Source organism: Stegostoma tigrinum, chromosome 37 (genome assembly GCF_030684315.1).
Source record: "Stegostoma tigrinum isolate sSteTig4 chromosome 37, sSteTig4.hap1, whole genome shotgun sequence".
Classification (NCBI taxonomy): domain Eukaryota; kingdom Metazoa; phylum Chordata; class Chondrichthyes; order Orectolobiformes; family Stegostomatidae; genus Stegostoma; species Stegostoma tigrinum.
Genome location: NC_081390.1, coordinates 22,649,542 through 22,670,079, shown reverse-complemented (window position 1 = coordinate 22,670,079; position 20,538 = coordinate 22,649,542). Strand labels below are relative to the sequence as shown.

General features: G+C 39.8%; 1 protein-coding gene across 5 annotated transcripts in view; it reads right to left on the bottom strand.

Moving 5' to 3' along the window:
• Positions 1-294: 294 nt before the first annotated feature.
• Positions 295-20,538, bottom strand: part of LOC125467529 (heterogeneous nuclear ribonucleoprotein D-like) — a 29,944-nt gene continuing 9,700 nt past the window's right edge. The window contains exons 2-9 of one of the 5 annotated variants that reach the window (XR_007250654.2): positions 18,737-18,905; positions 8,802-8,960; positions 8,051-8,182; positions 7,742-7,835; positions 5,681-5,848; positions 2,905-3,016; positions 1,289-1,374; positions 295-664 (exon numbers count right to left, since the gene is read on the bottom strand). Coding sequence is in view for 4 of the 5 variants with exons in the window: in XM_048563524.2 (XP_048419481.1) it covers positions 2,940-3,016; positions 5,681-5,848; positions 7,742-7,835; positions 8,051-8,182; positions 8,802-8,960; positions 18,737-18,905 (799 nt within the window). In the remaining variant the exon portion in view is untranslated. The remainder of the gene's footprint in view (positions 665-1,288; positions 1,375-2,904; positions 3,017-5,680; positions 5,849-7,741; positions 7,836-8,050; positions 8,183-8,801; positions 8,961-18,736; positions 18,906-20,538) is intronic. The other 4 variants (XM_048563525.2, XM_048563524.2, XM_048563526.2 and 1 more) reach the window with 4 other exon arrangements.

Genomic DNA, 20,538 nt, shown 5'->3' with positions numbered 1-20,538 from the left:
CAGAGGATCTCGATCAACGCAGGCTTGAAGGGCCAAGGAGCCTGTTCCCGTGCTGTAATTTTCTTTGTTATTTGACGATTTCATACAAAAACTAAGTATTTCACCCACACTTGTGGAGTGATTTGTTGGGTACAACTGCAGATGTGCAGATGGATCATGGATCACATTTAAAGACAGTGTCCTATCTCCTGCACTGATCACACATTCTATACATTTAAACTGTAGTTCACTTGCAGATGTTGTAATATAAATTTTAATGATGGAGAGGGGAGGAGAATTAAAAGTGATGCCATGAACATGTACAAAGGTTTTTATTTAATCACGCAGGAGGAGTTACAAATGGAAATATTTCACAGAGCTCATACACCAAAAAAATTTTCCCCTTACATCTGCCACACTGATCCACGATGTGCTCACCAGCAGTAAAACTAAATGGTGGTACATTATATTAGTTTAAAAACTTCACACAACAACTTTTTCTCCTTTACAAAAAAATATCACAGTCATCAAATATTACTCGCATTTAAAAATTACAAAGGAAACGCAAAAAAGTCCACCAGATCCAACACTGCCCATAATGCAAAACAAAATCTGTGACAGGTTTCTTCACTTCTAATAGGATTTCAGAAGATGTTTATTCCCTCATTACAATACTTGCTGCCACCTGGAAAACAGAAGGAACAACACAGCAAGGTTAAGCTTTTATCTAAGTTTATATTTAAATCAAAGAGCACACACTAACCGTGTGAAGTACTGGGCTGGCCGAGACATGTTTTCTCTATTTGTCAATATGTGTTTAGCAGATTTGAAGAGCAAAACTATGTTTTTTTTTATTAGTAGTATCTTCAAGGAATTATCCAAGTCCTCCATGCTCTTGGGCCCAGCCTTCAGTTGTTAAGCCAACTGCATTTACAATACATAAACTATATATCACACACGGCAGATGCTGTAATATACAAGTCCATTAACATTACAGACATGAGTCACTCATCACTACTGTGCTATAGAAAGAAAAAAGCAAGCATTATTTAGCAATTGGTAGTACATTATCAAATTACACACTATTAATAGAAAGCACAATGTGTAAGAACGGGTTTATCCATTGAAGAAACAGGAGGTCATGGCTATATTACCACTTAACTTGAGCCTGTAAAGAAAATATCGCTACATAATTTTATTTTTAAAAAAGGAAAAACAATGTCTGCGTGAATGAAAGTGTATAATTAGAGTTTTTTTTAAAACTGTCTTTAATCTTTATGGTGAGACAGAAGGTTGGAAGAGACCATACCACAGGGCATCTCGAATTCTGTCCACAATGTGCAGGCTTGTGCGAATCGTGTGGTCATGGTGACATGGCCTGCAATGAAGCTCCCACTGGCAGGTACAAACATAACGGTACAAGTCAGAATTAGACTGGTAGAATTCTTATCAGGCTGTTGCTCTGATATTCTTAAAACCCATTATGGTACATTACCTGAGATCTTTTACTCATTTAAGCGTTCAAATAGGTCTAGGTTATCCTTAAACTATTTACTGCTGTACGTATTTATGTAAAAGCTCAAAAGAAAGCGTTAAATGGGAGAATAAAAACGTTAAACCCATATTTAATACTTACAATAATGCAATATAATTGCACCATAAAATTACAATTGATTTAAAAATCTAGATTACAAAACAGATTAAAGAGCTAGTTCAATCTGGAAGCAAACAGTTAAGGCGACACACCAATTCACTTCTGCCAAAGCTCTCTGTGACTTTATCATTACTGGTAGAATCTGATAATCGTTACCTATTTCAGAAGTCCACAATACAGCTTTGATTTTTATACCGAAATTCTTTGTATAACTATAATATGATTATGATCAAGGAAAACAAAAACTTACATTCCACAATGAACAATTCAATATGAAGCACGTTACCAATTTCTAAATGTCACGGGATGCCAATAAGGCTGATGTTCAATGAATGAGGCTAAGTTTCTAGTCCCTCATACCTCTCCCTTTTCTTCTTGCCTTCCCCAATCATGTTTCAGTTGTGATCCTTTCACAATTCTCCACTGCCCCAAGTGAATTTAAAAATTTCACTTATAATCATCAGAACAGTCAGTCAAATTAGAAAAATAAAAAGGCAAATCAAACTTTTTCGTACATAAAAAGTCTCAAGTGCAAAGCAGCCAGAATCTCATGATTTGTTGATTCAAAAATGAAAAGACGATTCATGCTTTTAGCAAAGTAGGATTCAATTTTCCTGCATCATACAATAGCAGCACTAAAACCTACCATAAAGGTCACACTCATCGCTCCAGCCAACCAATGAAGGCCATTTAAAAAAAAGTTATGCACAGAAGGGATTTCGGCTTCACTGGATGACAAACATTTGGTGCACATCCGTAATTCTCCCTTGAGATGGTGGTGGCGAGCTGCATTCTTGAACCACTGCAGTCCATTTGCTGTAGGGCCAATTAAAATGCCATCAGGGAAGGGTTTCAGGATCTCGCACCAGTTCCACTGAAGGAATGGCAATATATTTTCAGGTCAGGATGGCAAGTAGTATTTTCATGGCAGAACAGCAATATACTTTCAAGGACTGTAAATTCTCACAAGTGAATGAGAGTGTAACAATTTTACCAGAGCAGCTGAACTCCAATTGATCACTTTTTAAACATTTCCACAACAGATCCTAACAATCTATCCTCAGGTCAGCAGTTGCCTAAAAGTTTCAGGCAAATTTGTGGCCAGAAATTTTCTTCTTGCCTACACATAATAAGAATTTGCTGCCTTCAAAACAGGAAAAGGAACACAAGAGCAATTTAATTAACCATTTTTAAACCAGGCAGCGTTGAACTAGCTTTTCAATTACAAATATAAATGCTTTCTTCAAGTGTCTGCAAGACATAGCCTTTACCTTGTTCATGGAGAGCTTCGGAAAGGCCAAGTCATCTAGTAAGGCCTATACTGAGTTTGGCCACTTCCTCCTCCTCCTCTCCTAGGAGCTTTACCATAGGTGCCTGGTTGACCTGAAAGCAAAATTAGTTGAAGAAAAGGATTTGTCAACTCTCAAACTGTTGACTACCTTTTGAAGTAAACTTCTGTTCATCCAACACCTTTGTTCAGAGGTATCAGTTTGGCTCAACCGGTTTCACTCGTACCTCTTCTGTCAGGGGGGCGGTGGGTCCCAAGCACCTTCTCGGACTTGAGCACAAAATCTAGGTTGATGCTTATAATGCAGAAGAAGTCTGCAGTGTCGAGTGCGATCTTCCAAATGAGGTGCAATTCCGAGGTCTTATCTGTCTACTGTGATGTATCTAGAAATTTGCATGGCGTTATTCAAAGAGCTGAGCGCTCTGGGCAGCATTCTTTCTTCAACCAACAGCAATAAGCATAAACAGCCATTTACCCCATTGCTGTTTGTAGGACATTGCTATGTATGCTTAGGCAACAGGAACCACATAGTGGACGTTCTTGGTTGGCAGTGGGCATGGTAAGAATGGCATGCAAGTCCATTCACTAATCCTTCTTGTTAAGATGCATGCAATAAGTCTCAATTTTACCTGGGCACATCTTGAGAATTTACACCAACATCCAATTCATTATGTCAATAATCCCGAGAGATTCTCATGATCAAAGATGCGTGGCTGAAATGCAGCTTGCTAACTTATTTAAAACCAAACCAGCAAATCTTTCCTTTAAATGTAAAGTTTACACAAGAAAGAAAAAATATTTCTTTGTTCTAAAATGTTCAGAATGCCTGCTCTTCAATTCAAATTGAAATGATCTATCTATTCAGAGCAGTGCTCTAACCAATTTGAACAGCAACGCAGTGCTGACAGCAGACACTCCCATTTCATTTGAATTCAGTTTTTAGATATTTTTCCAAACAATGTTCTCTTTGATCTGTTACTTTGTAGGGCAGGTCAGCAGTTTGAGCACAACTGCAGCTGAGAGGTTATGTTATACTACTCAACTGCATACAAGATGTCTTCTCAGGCTAAAGAACCAACTTAACTAGACACTCCCAGATGTTAAACAGGTACCCAAGACATAACTTTGACAAAAGTGCCTTATTTTAGCTGTGATGAACATTGAAAGGGTGATCAATCACTTTTATTGGTTTCCACTGATGTCCACGTTCAGAGAAATCCTCTTCTGACACAATCTTTAAAAATCACTGACTCAGTTGTTTGGGAATTTGGAGAAGCTTACTAAAAAAATCCCAAAGTTTCTCAATGCAGATCACTTTGGGAAAGGAGGGAAGATTTCAAATGATTTCATTGCATCATGTCACAGTATACAGACAAGCTAAACAGAGGAGATTCTTGGAATATTATAAACTTTTCAGAACATAACAGTGTTAAATACTGAGTCTAAAAGCAAGGTCAATTTATTACTCCTTCTCCCAGAGACAGTAATGCCTTGTTGTTTTGATTCTACAGACACCATCATTACCTCACGTCCAATTCATGGCCTGCAGCTTTGCAGCCAATCCCAATTCTGTTCTTATCCAATATCTCCTGAAGGGAATAGTGAATTGCATACTAGGAGTGAAAACCCTGGGCAATATGCCTTATTGGATTCTCCTGCAGTGTTTTCGGCCAAATCCAGTGTAAACTACACTGGTAGCACTCATCTTTGAGTCAGGCTGTCAATTAAAGTTCTGCTCCAAGTGACCTGAGCAAGAAATTTAAGCCAACAATCCTGTGCAGTACTGAGGGACTACCTCATTGCTAAAAGGTGCCCTCTCTCCCAAGTCTGAGGTTTCATTTGCTGCAGGATGTGGATGATAAAGACCCCAAAGAACTACTGAAACAGCAGCTAGATATTCCCCAGAATCCTGGCCTATATGCCTCAACCAATACTTTGATCACTACTGCTGTTGGTGGGACTTTATTGTGAGCAAGTTTGTTAATGCTGGTGGCTGCACTCTAGTAATTAATTAGCTGTAAGACTCTTCGAGATGTGCCAAAAATGTGAAAGGTGATACTGAAATGACCAAGAATCCCTACAATGTGTAAACAAGCCCTTCAGGCAAACAAGTCCAACCCTCTCAGGCCCAGACCCCTAATCTACACATCCCTTGAACACCTTGGGCAATTTAGCATGGCCAATCCACCTAACCTGCACACCTTTGGACTGTGGGAGGACACCAGAGCACCTGGAGGAAACCCATGCAGACACGGGGTGAATGTGCAAACTCCACACAAGCAGTCGCCTGGTGGAATCGGCGCTGAGAGGCAGCATTGCTAACCACTGAACCACCATGCCACCCGTGGAAGACTTCTTTAAAAAAATACCTCTGTCCAAGTGGAAATGAATTAATGATATGTAATAGCCACTAGGTTCAGCAACCGACAACCGGGTCAGAAAGGTTTAAGCAAGTTTTTCAGCAAAACCACAGACTCTCTTTCTTAAAAGAAAACGCAGGTATTGCCACTGGCTTCCTTTGTCAGATTTCTTGGATCCATAGACATACTATAGTTTTATCTGTGACCCACTACCAGAATGAAGTCTGTCAACATCACGCACAAAGTCGCTCTCCATTTTGCTTCTCCTTTGCTGGCAAATAACTTGCCGCTACAGATTAGCCGGCATCAACAACTCAACAAATTGACAGACTAAGGGACTACTTACTGGATTTTGTCAAGCAAACTACTGTGAAGCAACTCCTGATCTATGAAACTTACTGTTATAATCACCATATCCCTGTCCATAACCATAATAGCCATAGTTGTATGCTGGGTAGTCATAGCCACTATATCCACCATAATTCTGGTTATAGCCATAGTTATAATTTCCATAACTTGGGTTCCAATAGTTACTGTTGTAGCTTTGACTCCAGGTCTGGCTTTGTCCTAGAAATGGCAAACACAAACAGTCAGCAATTCAAAATTGTTCAGAGTTATAACTTCTGACATTAAGAATTTTATATAAGGCAAAATTAAAGACCCAGATGGAATTGTTGTTGGAAGGACGCTTCACAGCCTTATGATGAGGGCCAGTCAGGTCAAAGACTGGAAGAATTTTCCTCACACTCAGAAGAGCTGAGACTTTTGGGAATTCCCTATCCTAGATTCAGTTGTTGAACGCTCTCAAAACCGCAATTGACAGACTTTTGAAAACAAACTGAAGGAAGGAAATGTGTGCTAGCACAAGAATATAAAACTGTGATAGTTCAGCCATAAACTTATTCAATGGTGGAGCAGACCTGAAGGGCCAAATGGCCTAACCTAGCATATATTCTTTAATATGCAAAATAAACCAAGGGAAATCAGATCTAGTAGCTCTCCTCAGAACTGTCAGGTGAGCAAGTCAAATTTTCATGTATTCAGGACACATCTCAACTTTTGAGGAGTCCATTTATCTCAATCTCAGCCATAGCTGTGGGTTAGGTAGATGAACAACACCAGGGAAGGGAACAGTACTTCAGCAAAGCAGGTACTGTCATATTGTATCTCATGTAAGACAAGTGCAGATTTGGGATCTTCTCAGAACTCTGGAAGATCGTATAAACTGAAAATCCATAACAGAGCTGAGGTAGAACCACACTGTCTGTCAGAAGATTCATCATCCTAACAGGCAGCCAAAGGACCTATCCAGCTATTAGGGTCACGTAACAGACCAAGATATAATTGATTAGCCAACAGTTTTCCCCACACTGGGGCTAACATTGCTCTCAATCACGAACAAAATCAAACACTATTCCATTCATCCAGCAGTTGTATACAATATTTCCAATGTAAGAAATCCTTGCTTGTATTAGAGTGTCCAAGCTTTCCACGAACTGAAAGTCAGAATCTGGGGCTGCCCAAAGACATGAAATGCTTTTAAATACAAGCTTTTCTCTCATATCAGCATACTTTTTCCCCAACTGACTACAGTTAACAAGGGCGAACACGGGCCAATAATCTGACTTAGCAGGGGATGGCAACCACATCCACTGCCCCAGCTGAAATCTGAGAGTTCAGCAGAGAACAAAAACAAATTGAGATCATGTACTCCATAGCAATATTTCTTTCAATTTTCTTTCTGGCTGCACAGGTCTCCAAGACCTGTGCCTGGCAGCAACTTTTGGAAAAGGTTGTCAATGCCATGACTGGCATGCCAACGCCAATCACCATGCGTAGAACATCACAGCATGCACGCAACTTGAGGAAACATTGGCTTTGGATCGGTTTTATTTTAGCACGTGCTGCATCCATCTGTCAAGCCAGAGACTGATAAATAATCTCAGATGCCACAATGAAATGGAAAATATTACAGTGGAGTCAGAAGACTGGATTAAAGGATCACAAATGAAGCCAAGAATAAGCATCTTACTCTCGAACTCGTAGTATACCAGTTAGGGGTGCTCAGTAATGAATATGAATGCCTTAAGTGGACAAATGGTCCATTTCAGATTGGTTAATAACATCGCCTTGACGAGCACAATGTTCAACTTCACACATATACAGCATTGTAAAATGAACTCATGGGAATAATTTCAGAATTCCAGTCTTGTGAACTCAAGTGTAAAACTCAATTTTATCTCAAGCTTTCAGTTAACTCTTTGGATTTTTCACTTGAAGTCACCTGCAGGGATTTACCATTTTCTTCATACCCACTCAGCAATGAACATGTGCACGGGAGTGATCATTTCTATAAATCGTGTGCAACATCTGCCGCAATACAAGGATTGGGTTTCTATAACTGAGAGCTTAAGTTGTACTGGAGTAACTTCCCATGGTGAAGATTGCAATACATTATACCTCCTCTACCTCGTCCTCTTCCAGTGAAACCACCTCGGCCTCCCCATTGCTGCTGCTGGTATACTTCTTTAGGTTGGGCCAATTTGATTTCAACCTTCGGGAATAAACAAAGAGCGATATTTAAATTTGGTAAAGCTTTAAAGATAGCGCAAATCTAGTACGTTAAAAAAAGGTGTTATAATGTGAATGGAATTGTATATATAATCATAGGACCTTCGCTTCCTCCTGACATGAGAAACCTATGAAATGACTGACAGGATTGTATAAGTATTTCCTACACAATCACCACAATGGTAAAACGTGTCCCACCTTGCTTGTTCCAACATCATGGAATTTCTTTTCCATTATTGTCTTCACTGGGTTATCTTCTTTGAATGTGATAAAACAGAAGCCTCTTCTCTTGTTGGTCTTTGTGTCCATAGGGAGTTCAATGGATTCAATCTATAAACAAACAAACCTAATTATCTTGCTCAGGCATGGATGTTCCTAAATTCTAGGACAAACAACTTTGTTACCCTTGCATGGAATCTAATTGTCAACAACAGAAATTAAACAACATATCTAAAAAGTTCCAAAACCTCTAATATATCTACTTCCCTCCCTTCTGAAAAGAGCCAAGGTCATCTGGAAAAATCAAGAAGTGTATAATTCCAAATAAAGGGCCACCAAAATTAATTTCCCACAGAAACAAAAAGATTGAATTTATGACAAAACTGAAAGCACTGGGAGGGGAAACTTCAACCAAACCTAAACCTAACATGCAAACAGGAGATTTAGAATGGAGAAATAGAAGAAATACACTCAGTTCCACATGAACAAAAACTCAGTAGTGACTGCACTTCAAGGCAATCATTTGGGGAATGATTATTGATGTGAACTAGACTAAAACTGCACAAAAAAGAGAAACATTTAAAATCTTCACTCAACAGAAGCAAGCAATATTATGATAACATTATGATAATATCTAGACTAGTGAGCATTCAAAAAAAGCTTATTTACAACACAAATAAATTGGCATATGTACATATTCTATAAGCATTCAAATTAACCAAGGTCTTACCTCTCCAAAGGTTCCAAAATATTCTCTCACTTTTTCTTCTGGACAATCAGGGTCCAAACCACCAACAAAGATCTTCTTGATTTGCTCCTTACCCTTCATAGCCTGGGCTTTCTTGGGATCAATAACTCTCCCGTCAAGTTTGTGCTCCTTATTCAACACCTGAGAGTTAAAGAATTTATACTGCATTGATCGATTGGATCATACTTCAGTCTGCAGATTACCAACACTGAAATAATGAAAAGTAATACCCACATTTATAAGTGAAATAATTTTAATCATTTAAAGTAGTTTCTGACCATCTGTAATTTTATTTTTCTTTAAAACTCTCTCGTCAAATTTTAAACCTGCCGTATTAACTCAAGCTCGAAGGTCACTGGCTAAACATGATTCAATATGCGCTTGTACAATCAAACAGCAGTCTATCTTGAACCATTTCAAATAAAGTTGTAACAGGTTATCACTTAGCCACACGCGTGTGAAAGAGATACACAATTACTGAAATTAATGTTAAAAATACAACTGCTTTGAAGTAAAATTGTAATTTAGTTTCAGGTTAAGTTTGAACAAACTCAGTTCACATAACTAGTTTCGTCCTCTTGGGGCCCAAATATTTAGTTTAAAAGTAGAGGACATGCTGTTACAAACTAATGTAGGTTTTTTTTAAAAAAAGTTTGATTAGGTAAACAAATAATGTTTTATTTCCCCCAAGGCAAGCATATCGTTTCAGTGTATGGATGGAAAAACACACGGCTGACCAGACCTATCCACACATTCAATAAAAAAGCATCTAATCTGAAAGAACAGATTTAGATTTTACATAACAAAGTTACAAAATATTGATGCCCAGAAATCAAATTAAAGACTATTACATGGTTGACTCAGTGTATCAGAAGTTGTTATTTAAAAGAAGAGAATTTGGCAAAGTGTTTCAGTTTGCATTCAATAGGACAATTCACAAGATTGCCAATAAAGGAGAAAAAAGTATTTAGACTGTATGAGACTGGAGCAGCTAATGCTGCCTGACAGTAAACTAAAACTATTCAGTCTTCCGGTTGCCTCATCATTTAATTTGGTCTTCAACTAATCACTTTGAGATCTTGTAATGGGACTATTTGACAAGGATTCCAATTCTTCAAATCCAGTTATAGATCCTCCAAAAATGAAACAGCCGCTTCCTGCTGCTGCAGGACAGTAGAAGGTTCCAACCACAGTTTACATTCACACCAGGCAATGGTTAATTTTAATCTGATCTAAATGTTCAATAGGGCTATCAACACTTTGCAGTCATAAATAAAATGAATAAGTTGACACATCAATACCTTGGCCATAAGAGCTAAGCAAAGGTTCACATCTCTACAACCATCGAGTCACCACCTAACCTCTCTCCATCAATAATGAGGCTAGAGTTAGGTTTGCAGATTATTCACCTGTTATTCGATGAGAAGAACTGCAATGGCTCTCAAAAGATTCAACATAATCCATAACAGTTGGCTTGTCTGCCTTCCCTACAATTGGACTCCATTACTGGTGCAGTGTCTACAGCATATACCAGTTGAAGAATGAATGAAAAGAGTCTCCAATGCTACTTTAATTGAATCTCGCAGCCTCACAACCAAGGAGAACATTGTCATCAAGTCACAAGATAATTCGACAGGCATAGATTGAAATATGACTGATAGGATGGCAAAGTTGTTTAGAATTCACCCTGATATTGTAGGAGCAGCAGCATCACAGAGCCTGCAGCAGGACAGGAAAATGCACAAAACCTTGTTTAGCCTGCAAAATTGGGAGGTAACAAATGCTATTATTTCAGTATCATGCCCTGATGTTAGTTTAGATTAAACCCTGGGTAATTCTATTTAAAACTGATGTGAGTAGATATTTCAATATGATCAATAGCCAGTAGCACAATTACACAAATCTAAACTTACATTACTGTGCATGACTAAGGGAACTCTGCACTCCCAGAAATGCCATCTGTCAGGCAAAACCTTAAAACAGGGCCACTTCTCGCTTCTCAGATGAAAATAAAAGTTTCGCTGCAATATTCATCCCTCAACTAGCATCACTAAAAGTGGTTATGTGGCATTGTCCTTCTATTCGCTGTGAAACCTTTTTGTTTCCATATCGATTGTCACTGCTTCACTATTACAAGGGTAACTGCACTCAAAACTACTTTAGGACAATCAATGATTGTGAAATGCTTTATAAATGTAAGTAAAACACGGGAGTCACGTGTCATCTCAGACACGTCAAGTATACAGGTATGTATTTCAATTCATTTAAAAGCGTACGTATTACAGCAGAAGTGAATGGGGTATACTGTTCAACATACCATCCAGATTACTAACACACCTATTAGGGCAGCACCCATTTCATACAATTCTCAAGCAAAATATTTCAGAGATTACAAGTGTTTCCCTGGCTTCATAGTCAAATGTATCAGTGTGTAATTCCCTTTCAAATTCAATACAAAAGATGAAGCCAGATGGGATCCATGCTGAGCGGGTAAGATGGATAGTCATGGCTTAGTCATAGAAGACAGATTAGCAGTGGAAGGGTGTTTATCTGACTGGAGATGTGTGATCAGTGGTATTCTACAGGGATCAGTGCTGGGAACCCTGCTGTTTATAATGCACACACATAATTTGGAAGAGAATGTAGATGGCCTGATTAGTACATTTGTGAATGACACAGACTGGGAGAGCTGTAGATAGGAAGGAGGATTGCTAGAGGATACAGCAGTATATAGATAGCTTGGAGACTCTGGCAGAGAAATAGCAGATGGACTCTAATCCAGACAAATTCAAGGTGACGCATTTTGGAAGATCTAATGCAAAAGTATTAGAAAATGGTAGAACACTTAGAAGCATCAACATAGGGATCTAGGTGCACAGATTCACAGTTCCCTCAGTGGCAAAACAAGTGGCTTACGTGGTCAAGAAGGCAAACAGCATACTTGCCTTCATCAGTGGAGGTGTATAAAAATTGGCAAGTTCTGCTGCAGCTCTGTAGAACTTTAGTTTTGCCACAGTTGGAATATTGTGTACAATTCTTGTTGCTACACTATAAAGGAGGATGCTGTGGCTTTGGAAACAGTTAATCACAACGTTGCCTGGTCTGGAGGGTATTAGCCTCCAGGAGAGATTGGACAAATTTGGTTTGTGTTCACAAGAAAAAAGCATGGGAGTGACCCAATAGAAGTTTACAAAATTATGAAAGACATGGATAGTCGGAATCTTTTTCCCAGAGTAGAAATGTCAATTACTAAGGCATGGTGTCGTACTGGGATGGACAAAGTTATAAGTTACATGACAGCAAATAACAGCCTAACAGGTTTATTTGAAATCACAAGCTTTGAGCGCTGCTCCTTCATCAGAAGGAGCAGAGGGAAGTGCGCAGGCACAGAACTTACATGCAGAGAGATCATTGCAAGGTAATTAAGGGTGTCAAAAGATAGTACAAATGAGGCGAGTGGTGCATCGACAGGCTAAACAGCAAGTCTTTGCTGGTGATCAAAAGCATTCAGCAGTGTGAGTAAGGTGTCAACTGCTGAATAGTAAGTGAAGGATGACCTATGATCTAATTAAGGCAGAAAGATAATTTTAAAAAAAGAAAGATGATCCTAGAGACAAACCAAATGGCTGGAATAACATGGTAAGTATTGGAGTCGTATGACCACGGTCTAACCAAAGTATTCCAAAACTATACAAACTAATGGAAGCAAAGAGATCCTAACAATTTATCATGGTAATGGTGTCCAAACAGAACAGTAAGAAAGATTTTACAAACACATAAGAGCATGGTGAGGTTACATGCAGCACAACATGAACCCAAGATCATGGTTGAAGCAGTCTTCATGTGTACGGAACTTGGCTATCAGTTTCTGGTTGGCAATTCTGCATTGTTGTGTATCTCGAAAGCTGCCTTGGAATTACTAGGAGACATACGTTTAAGCTAAAACAGGGAAGTTTAAATGAGATGTCAGAGGCAATTTAGTTTTTATACAGAGGGTGACAAGAGCCTGGAAGACACTGCCAGAGGAGACAGTTACAATAGTAATATTTAAGAGGCATCTTGACAGATATACAAACAGGCAGGGAATGGAGGGATAATGGACCATGTAGAGACAAAAACTTTTTACTTTAGTAAGGCATCGTGTGGGCACGGTCTTGGTGGACCAGAGGACCTGTTCCTTTCCTTGTTCTCATTTGAATGAATTTACTTACATTAGTTCACACAGGGGGAGGTACGGCCATCTTAGATTTGTCACTGGACGACTAACCCAAAGCACAAATTAATGCTCTTGGGACATGCATTTGAATCTCACCACAGCAGATGGTAAGAACTGAATTCAATTAATCTTGAATTAAAAGTTAGTCGAGTGATGATCATGAAATCATCACCCTTTGTTCTCAAAAGCCATCTTGCTTACCAGTATCCTTTAGGGAAAGACATCTGCTACCCTCACCGTACCTGGTCTACAGCAATGCCCTAGCGAACCACTCAAATGTAAGTAACAGCAATGAAGTCTGATTAAAAGGGATGAAACCAGATGGAAAACTCAACTTTGACCATGGAACCAGAAATGGCAACAGCACAAAGCCCCGTCTCTCCTGCACTCAACCGCACCCTCAAACAGCCTGCCACAGATGCATCTGTCCATGACACCATCGCAAGTGACAACTGCAGTGACAGTGTCATTCAGGAGACACAACCTCTTCCTCACAGTAAGGATACCCTTAAACACGTCATGTGGCAATACCGCTGTGCTGAATGGACAGATTTTGAACAGATCTAACGGCTTAAGACAATGTAACCATGAGAAATAGTGGGACATCAGCAGCTGCAGAACTGCATTCGTAAAAACCATAGATTCCTTACAGCCTGGGAGCAGGCCATTTGGCCCACCACGCCTACAGTGACAGTCCAAACAGCATCTAACCCAGGTCAACTGTAACGGAGAAAAACAGAGCGCCTGGAGGAAACCCACGCAGAGACAGCAAACTCTACAGTCGCCCGAAGGTAGAATCGAATCAGATCCGTGGTGCTAACTAGAGACATTATGTCACACCTAAACACATCCTGTAAACAGATAGCCTGGTATACGGACCACCAATGTTCCTCTAAATATTTCTGCCTCTTTGCAGGCTTCTGAAGTCCAAACATGGCAGCAGCTTCAGGAAGTGAAAATCATGCCAATCGGCACAAAACTTACCAAAGCCTACACTGTTTTACCTCACTCTACAATTACCATCAAGCCAGGAAATCAACAGCAGTTCAAGGAAAACATAGGTAGGCATGCCAATAGCAGCACCAAAAAATGAAGAGTCAATATGGTGAAGTAACAACCAGGACTACTTGCATGTCAACTGATCCCATACTAACAGATCAGATCCAAGCTCTGCAGTCCTGTCACATCCAGTCATGAACGGTGGTGGACAATAAACCAGCTTATCCGAGACAGTGGCTCCATATGTATCTACATCCACAATGTTGCAGAAGCACATCAGTTCAAATGACAAGGCTAAACTATGCAAACACTTTCAGCCAAAGCACCAAATGAATGCATCATCTGCCTCCTCCTGAGAGGTCCAGCATCACAGAGGCCAAGCTTCAACTGATGCGATTCACCCCATGCAATACAAATAAAGAACTGCAAACACCCATTACAGCAAAAGCTGTTTCCTGACATTAATCCGGCAACAGTAGTGAAGAATTGCACTCCAGAACTAACCACGCCTCAGTTAGGCTGCTCCAGCACAATTACCACACTGGCATCTGGAAAATGGCCTGGGTACATTCTGTAAACAAAAAAAAAACTGAACAAATCCAATCTGGCCAATTGCAAGCCATCAGTCCACACATAATCAGCAACGTGATAGAACAGCACTTACTCCTCTGCAACCTGGTCATTTAGCCATCAGGTCCTAACCTCATTACTTCTGGTTCAAACACAGACAACAGAGCTGAAATAAAGAGGACAAAGGAAAGCAACCGTGTTGGGCAAGTTGGCTGCATTGGACATGTGGCAACAAGGAAGCTATTAAAACTGGATTCAGGGGAAAGTTCTTTGCAGATCGAAGTCACAGAAAGAGAACTATGGCTATTGGTGGTTAAACCTTCCAAAGTAAATCAATGGAGTAGGTTCTCAGGGTACATATTTTACGCAACCAGCTGAGTCATGTTATGACTCGCCTCGTGAACTCTGCGACTTGAAGCCTGGTCTTCTGGCTCAGAGGTTGAGATATGACCACTGCGCCACAATTAACTGTTCTCTCCACCTGACCTGCAAAATTCAATCATTTGTGAATGGTATACCCAGGTCACTCTGCTCCAGCACACGCTTCAGAATTGTGATCCTTTCAGTTGTATTATCTGACGATGTTCTTCCTACCAAAATTCGTCAATTCCATGTATCTGTTACCTATCCATCCACCAATTTGTTTACGGTCTTTTGGAGTTCCATAGTGCCCTTCTTTTTAAATAAATCACTCATGCGAAGTATGTTTTGCTGGCTGGGCTAGCGTTACTAGTCTCTGGTTGCCCTTGAGAAGCTGATGGTGAGCTGCCTTCTAGAATGACTGTAATCTTGCACTCCAATTAGATCTACAACACCCTTGGGGAGGAAATTCCAGGATCTTGACCCAGCATCAGTGAAGAAACACAATTCCTATCACTTACAATGCTTCCAGGTTTTGTATCATCCACAAACTTTGAAACTATTCCCTGAACATCATGGTCTATACCAGTAATATCCATCAGGCAAAGTCCCAATACAGACTTTTGGGGAACTCCATTACAAACTTTCCTTAGCCTAAAAAATATCCAACCAGTCAACCAATTTTATATCTATCTTAAGTTCAGAGCTAGGGAAGTTCATTGGTTGCAAAATGTTCAGCATCATTCACAATTTATCAGATATCAAGGCAGTCTGAACACTACTCAGGCTTGAGCTGAAAAGTGCCAAGTAATATACATGCTACACGTGTCAAACTGAGATCATCTCCAAAAAAAATTCAACCATTGCCTCGACATTCAACAACACTAAATTGCTGAATCCCCCACTATCAACATTGACCAGAAACAGCACCACAAGAACGGGTCAGAGGCTCGGAACACTAGGGTGAGTAACTCACCTCAACTCCCCAAAACCTGTTCAGCATCTGTAAGTCACAAGACAAAAGGCACAATTCAGATGTGAGATGTAACAATCCACACTTGCCTAGATGGGTGCAGCTCCAACAACATTCAAGGAGCTCAACACCATCCAGGACAAAGCAGTCTACTTGCTTGGCATCGCATGCACAAGCATCCACTCCCTCCATTACCAACACTCAACAGTGTGTACTATTTACAAGAGTCACTGCAGAAATTCACTAAAGATCCTTAGACAACAACTTCCAAGTTCACGTCCACATCCTTCTAGAAGGACAAGGGCAGCAGACACATGGGAACACCACCACTTGCAACTTCCCCAAGTCACTCACTATCCCGGCTTGGAAATATATCACAGTTCCTTTGGTGTTGCTGGCTCAAATTCCTGGAATTCCCTCCTTTTCAGCATTGACAGTTGACCTACAACAGGTCTGCAATAGTTCAAGGCAGCTCACCATTACCTGCTCAAAGACAACTACCTCATACAATAAATGCTGACCAGCCTGAAATGCTCATGTTACATGATGGAACATTAAAAAAACTGAGGCCTTGAGATGAGAGCATAAATCCACATGCAATCACAAATATTAGAATTTGCAACACCTTATCTTATTGCGTCAGTTCAGTGTGCTGTTCACACTCAACACTTCTTTTAAACCAATGCCCCACCAGCTGGAAGTGAAAATCCGCTGTGCTATTTTAGCATTTCTCTCACAGACAACAGATCAACTGGCTGTCATCAACCGAGCCATTCTAGCTACAGCACTTGGCAACATTGACAACAACTGCATTTCAAAAATAACCGCTGGTTGATAAACACTGCAGGAAAAAGCACTGGCCTTGAAAAGGGCACAGTGCAGATTAGAGTATCTGGAATGATATCAAACCTCAAAGGGTTACAGTACGAGGGCAGATTATACACTTTAATTTGTATTTTGAATCTGAGCTAATTGAGGTGAAATTTAATAGAAGTGTTCAAAATGATAAAGGTATTCAATATGATAAACACAGGAAAACTTGTGGGGGCTTCCAGGACAAGTGGGCATAAACTGAAAATCACAACTGAGCTGGTTAAGAATGAAATTAGGGGGGGGGGTGGGGGGGCTTTCCCCCACCCCTTCCCACAACAGGAAGCAGAAATTCAAAACCATCTTCACCAAACAGAAGGATCCTGCAGCATGAAAATAAAACCAATACAGTCACTGAAGATGAGACACAAATTACTCCTGATCTAATAGCAGAATAAGTTTAAACCTGCTTCCACACGTCTCAAGAATACAAGCGACGACATGAATTCAAGCGAATTTCTAATTTATTACTTTCTGCAACTTTCAGATTGATGTTTAACTTTATGTTCATGACCATCTGGTCTTAAATACTGCTGGATTAAATCAAAGCTACACATCGCAACACAGCAGTCAAATTCAAGTTTTGGATGATGTCAATTAGACTATCAGTATATTCTGTCACACATTGATGCAATAGAAATTCCAAGCATAACTGCACAAAACTTCAATCCAAGCCTCATGATTCGTGAAAGGAACTTGCTTTTTTAAAAAGAACTAACCTTTGAGAGATCTGGTCCCCAAACCATACTGTCAGTGAACAGCACGTAGTGCAAAACAAGTTGACTTTGTTACAACCATCACATACCCCAGGCCTAACACTCCCAAACAATACTTTTAAAACTTGCATTTGCAAGCTCAACAACAGCAATTTCTGTTACTACTTTGGGGTATATTCATTCTTCAATGTTACCACTAACCCAAAAGGGACAGGAAATTAAGGACATAGATAACTGTTTCTCCACATCAACATATCCACTGTGAATCTCAAATATGAATGCAATCTTTTTAAAATGGCAATCTGAGTTAGCTTAATGAATGGCAAGTTTTTTTTTTTAAGAAATGCTTGCTCGTAGCCTAAACAATTTAATATTCAGACTAGTTAACTCAATGTTGACCATGAAGATTAGCACATCTCACCCCACCTGATGAGGGACAGCTTGATGGTTTTGATCTGAGGAATCCCAAGGTTTCCACGTATCGAATTTGTCAGTTTTCTTCAAATCCCCCTCTGCCAATTGGTATTCCAGCTATTGTCGAAGTCTCATCTTAGAAGTCAAATGGTTATGAATTCACACTGCACTCTAACTTGAGCACATAACCTAGAACAATATATTGAAGCACTGAGGGCTACTGTATTTTAGAGAGCTGTCAATTCTTCAGATAAGCAACTGTCAAACTACCCGTTTAAGCAGGCACTGAAGATCAAGTAGCCAAAGCAAAAGAAGTTACATCGGTACCGCTGGCTCTCGCAGCCAGCACCAAAACCAGATTACCAATCATGCGCCTCACTGTCACAGGGTCCAACCAAAAGCAATCAAAATGGCAGCCATATTTTCCTACAAAAACAAACACTACGGTTCATCTTGAATTTGAAGTAATCTGGATGCCCTGGCATAAAATGCATCATATCAAAGTAATTTTATTCCTTGAACAGGAAGATGGCCAATCAGATGTACAAACAGTATATTACAATCACACAGCTCAAGCGGCTTTGGAAGCAACCCAAGAGCAGTTTGTCTGTCCACTGGATAAAGAATAACATTAGCATCAGTAGACCTGAAAAAAGGGAGAGAAAATAAGATGGATACCAAAACCCTACTTTTAACCTTTTACAGCATCACAATTGAGTAACTTCAAGTGGTAGTTAGGATTCCTCATTTAACCTGGATAGAGTCAGGTTAAGAACTGGCAGCGAACACAGAATCCTACCTTGTCTACACTTTCAGGATCCTTGAAGAGGATAAACCCAAATCCTCGCGAGCGCCCAGTCACAGGATCCATTTTGATTACGCAGTCTACAATCTCTCCATATTTAGAAAAGTAGTCCCTTAAATCTTTCTTGCTTGTTTCCCAGCTGAGTCCACCAACAAACATCTTCCTGCACAGTGACAATATAAAAAGGGCAAATCAGTTTTAAAGACAGTGCCAGTACAAATATAGTAACTTAGATCTGGGACAGCATGGCCAACATTGGTAGTCTCTTTCACTGCCATTTCAGCATAACCTCAACTCGTGGCTATATAAGGTGGATACCCACTTTGTACTTCATCTGTTTTGGATCTCGAGCTAATATTACCAATGCTTTATTACCAACAAATATGATCTCCACAGGACTAATCATTCAGCAAGGAATAAAAATGAGTCACTGTCACTTCAAGCAGCTTGCATCAGTCACTTTCCCAATAGTTTAAGTACTTGGGAGTTGTATCTTCAGATACATTACTGATTATGTCCTGCATACAAGTGAAAACCACTCCAAGTAGGCCTGAAAAAAAAATTAATGGAAGCTTCACAGAATGTTACATTCACAGAATGCAGACAATATCAGTTCAATTGCACATTACATATAATCATCCAAAATGATGTACAAATCTGGAGAGGAGATACTCAGAACATAGGTTCATAAACTAACATGGAACTGTGTAGAACCTTAAACTGTTCTGCCAATTCTAGACAACACATGGCATAATACATACATTCCAGTTTAGCATAACGAATAGCATTTTGAGATATCTTCTCCAAATTTCCTTGAGGTTATTTCTAATGTCCAACTGGTCTTTCACTTTGTGCTTCCTACTCAACCAAAGAGTAAAAGGTCATATGTTAACACAGTTCACTAAGATATGTTCAGTGTTTGGTTCATCTCCAGATTCAATTCTAGTACATGTACACGCAATTTATTTCCACAGTTAAAGCTCGTGCACAGAAGATTTTTCCAACTGGCCAACAATAAGCCACAGCACAAATTACTGAAGTGATTAGGAGTCAATTTTTATCTGAAACATATCTTTTATTTGCAGTTTTAGCATGTCCAGCACAAGCTCCTGGGACCACTTACAAATGATCTTTGTCAAGTCCAGCTTTACAAAACAGTGTCAACAGTATATTAATGGTTTTGGGTCTGACACAAAACTTGCTTCAAATGAGACTCTGTATCTTGAAGCTAGCAGACAGCCAGCAAGGTTAATTATAACTGTAAATCCCAAATTGACAATGGCTCTTGAACTGTATTAGTACCTCTGAAGAACGCAGCCATTAACAACTCAGTTGGCTGCTACACAAAAGACTGCAGAGTCATGAAGCTTTTCACAGTCCATTTACTTAGCATGAATACTTTAAGTTTTCAGCATCCACGAGTATCAGCTATTAAAATTAAGATTCAGCCTTTTATTTAAAACCACAAGATGTCACAGCACAAAAGGGCCACTGAGCTCTAGCCTGGTCCACAATTCAATGAGATCATGCTGCTCTGACGATTCTCAACTCCACTTTCCTGTCCTTTCCCCATCGTCCTCCATTGCCGTAACGTTTGAAAATCAAATCAATCTTAGCCTGGAATATACTTAATGAACCAACCTCGACAGTTCTCTGCAATAAAGAATCTCACAGATTCAATGCCCTCAGAAGAAACTTCTCCTCACCTCTACTAAGGTGACCCCTTGCTCTGAGACTGTGCACTCTGGCCATGGAATCTTTCACAAAGGGAAACAACTTTTTCACATCTACTTTCT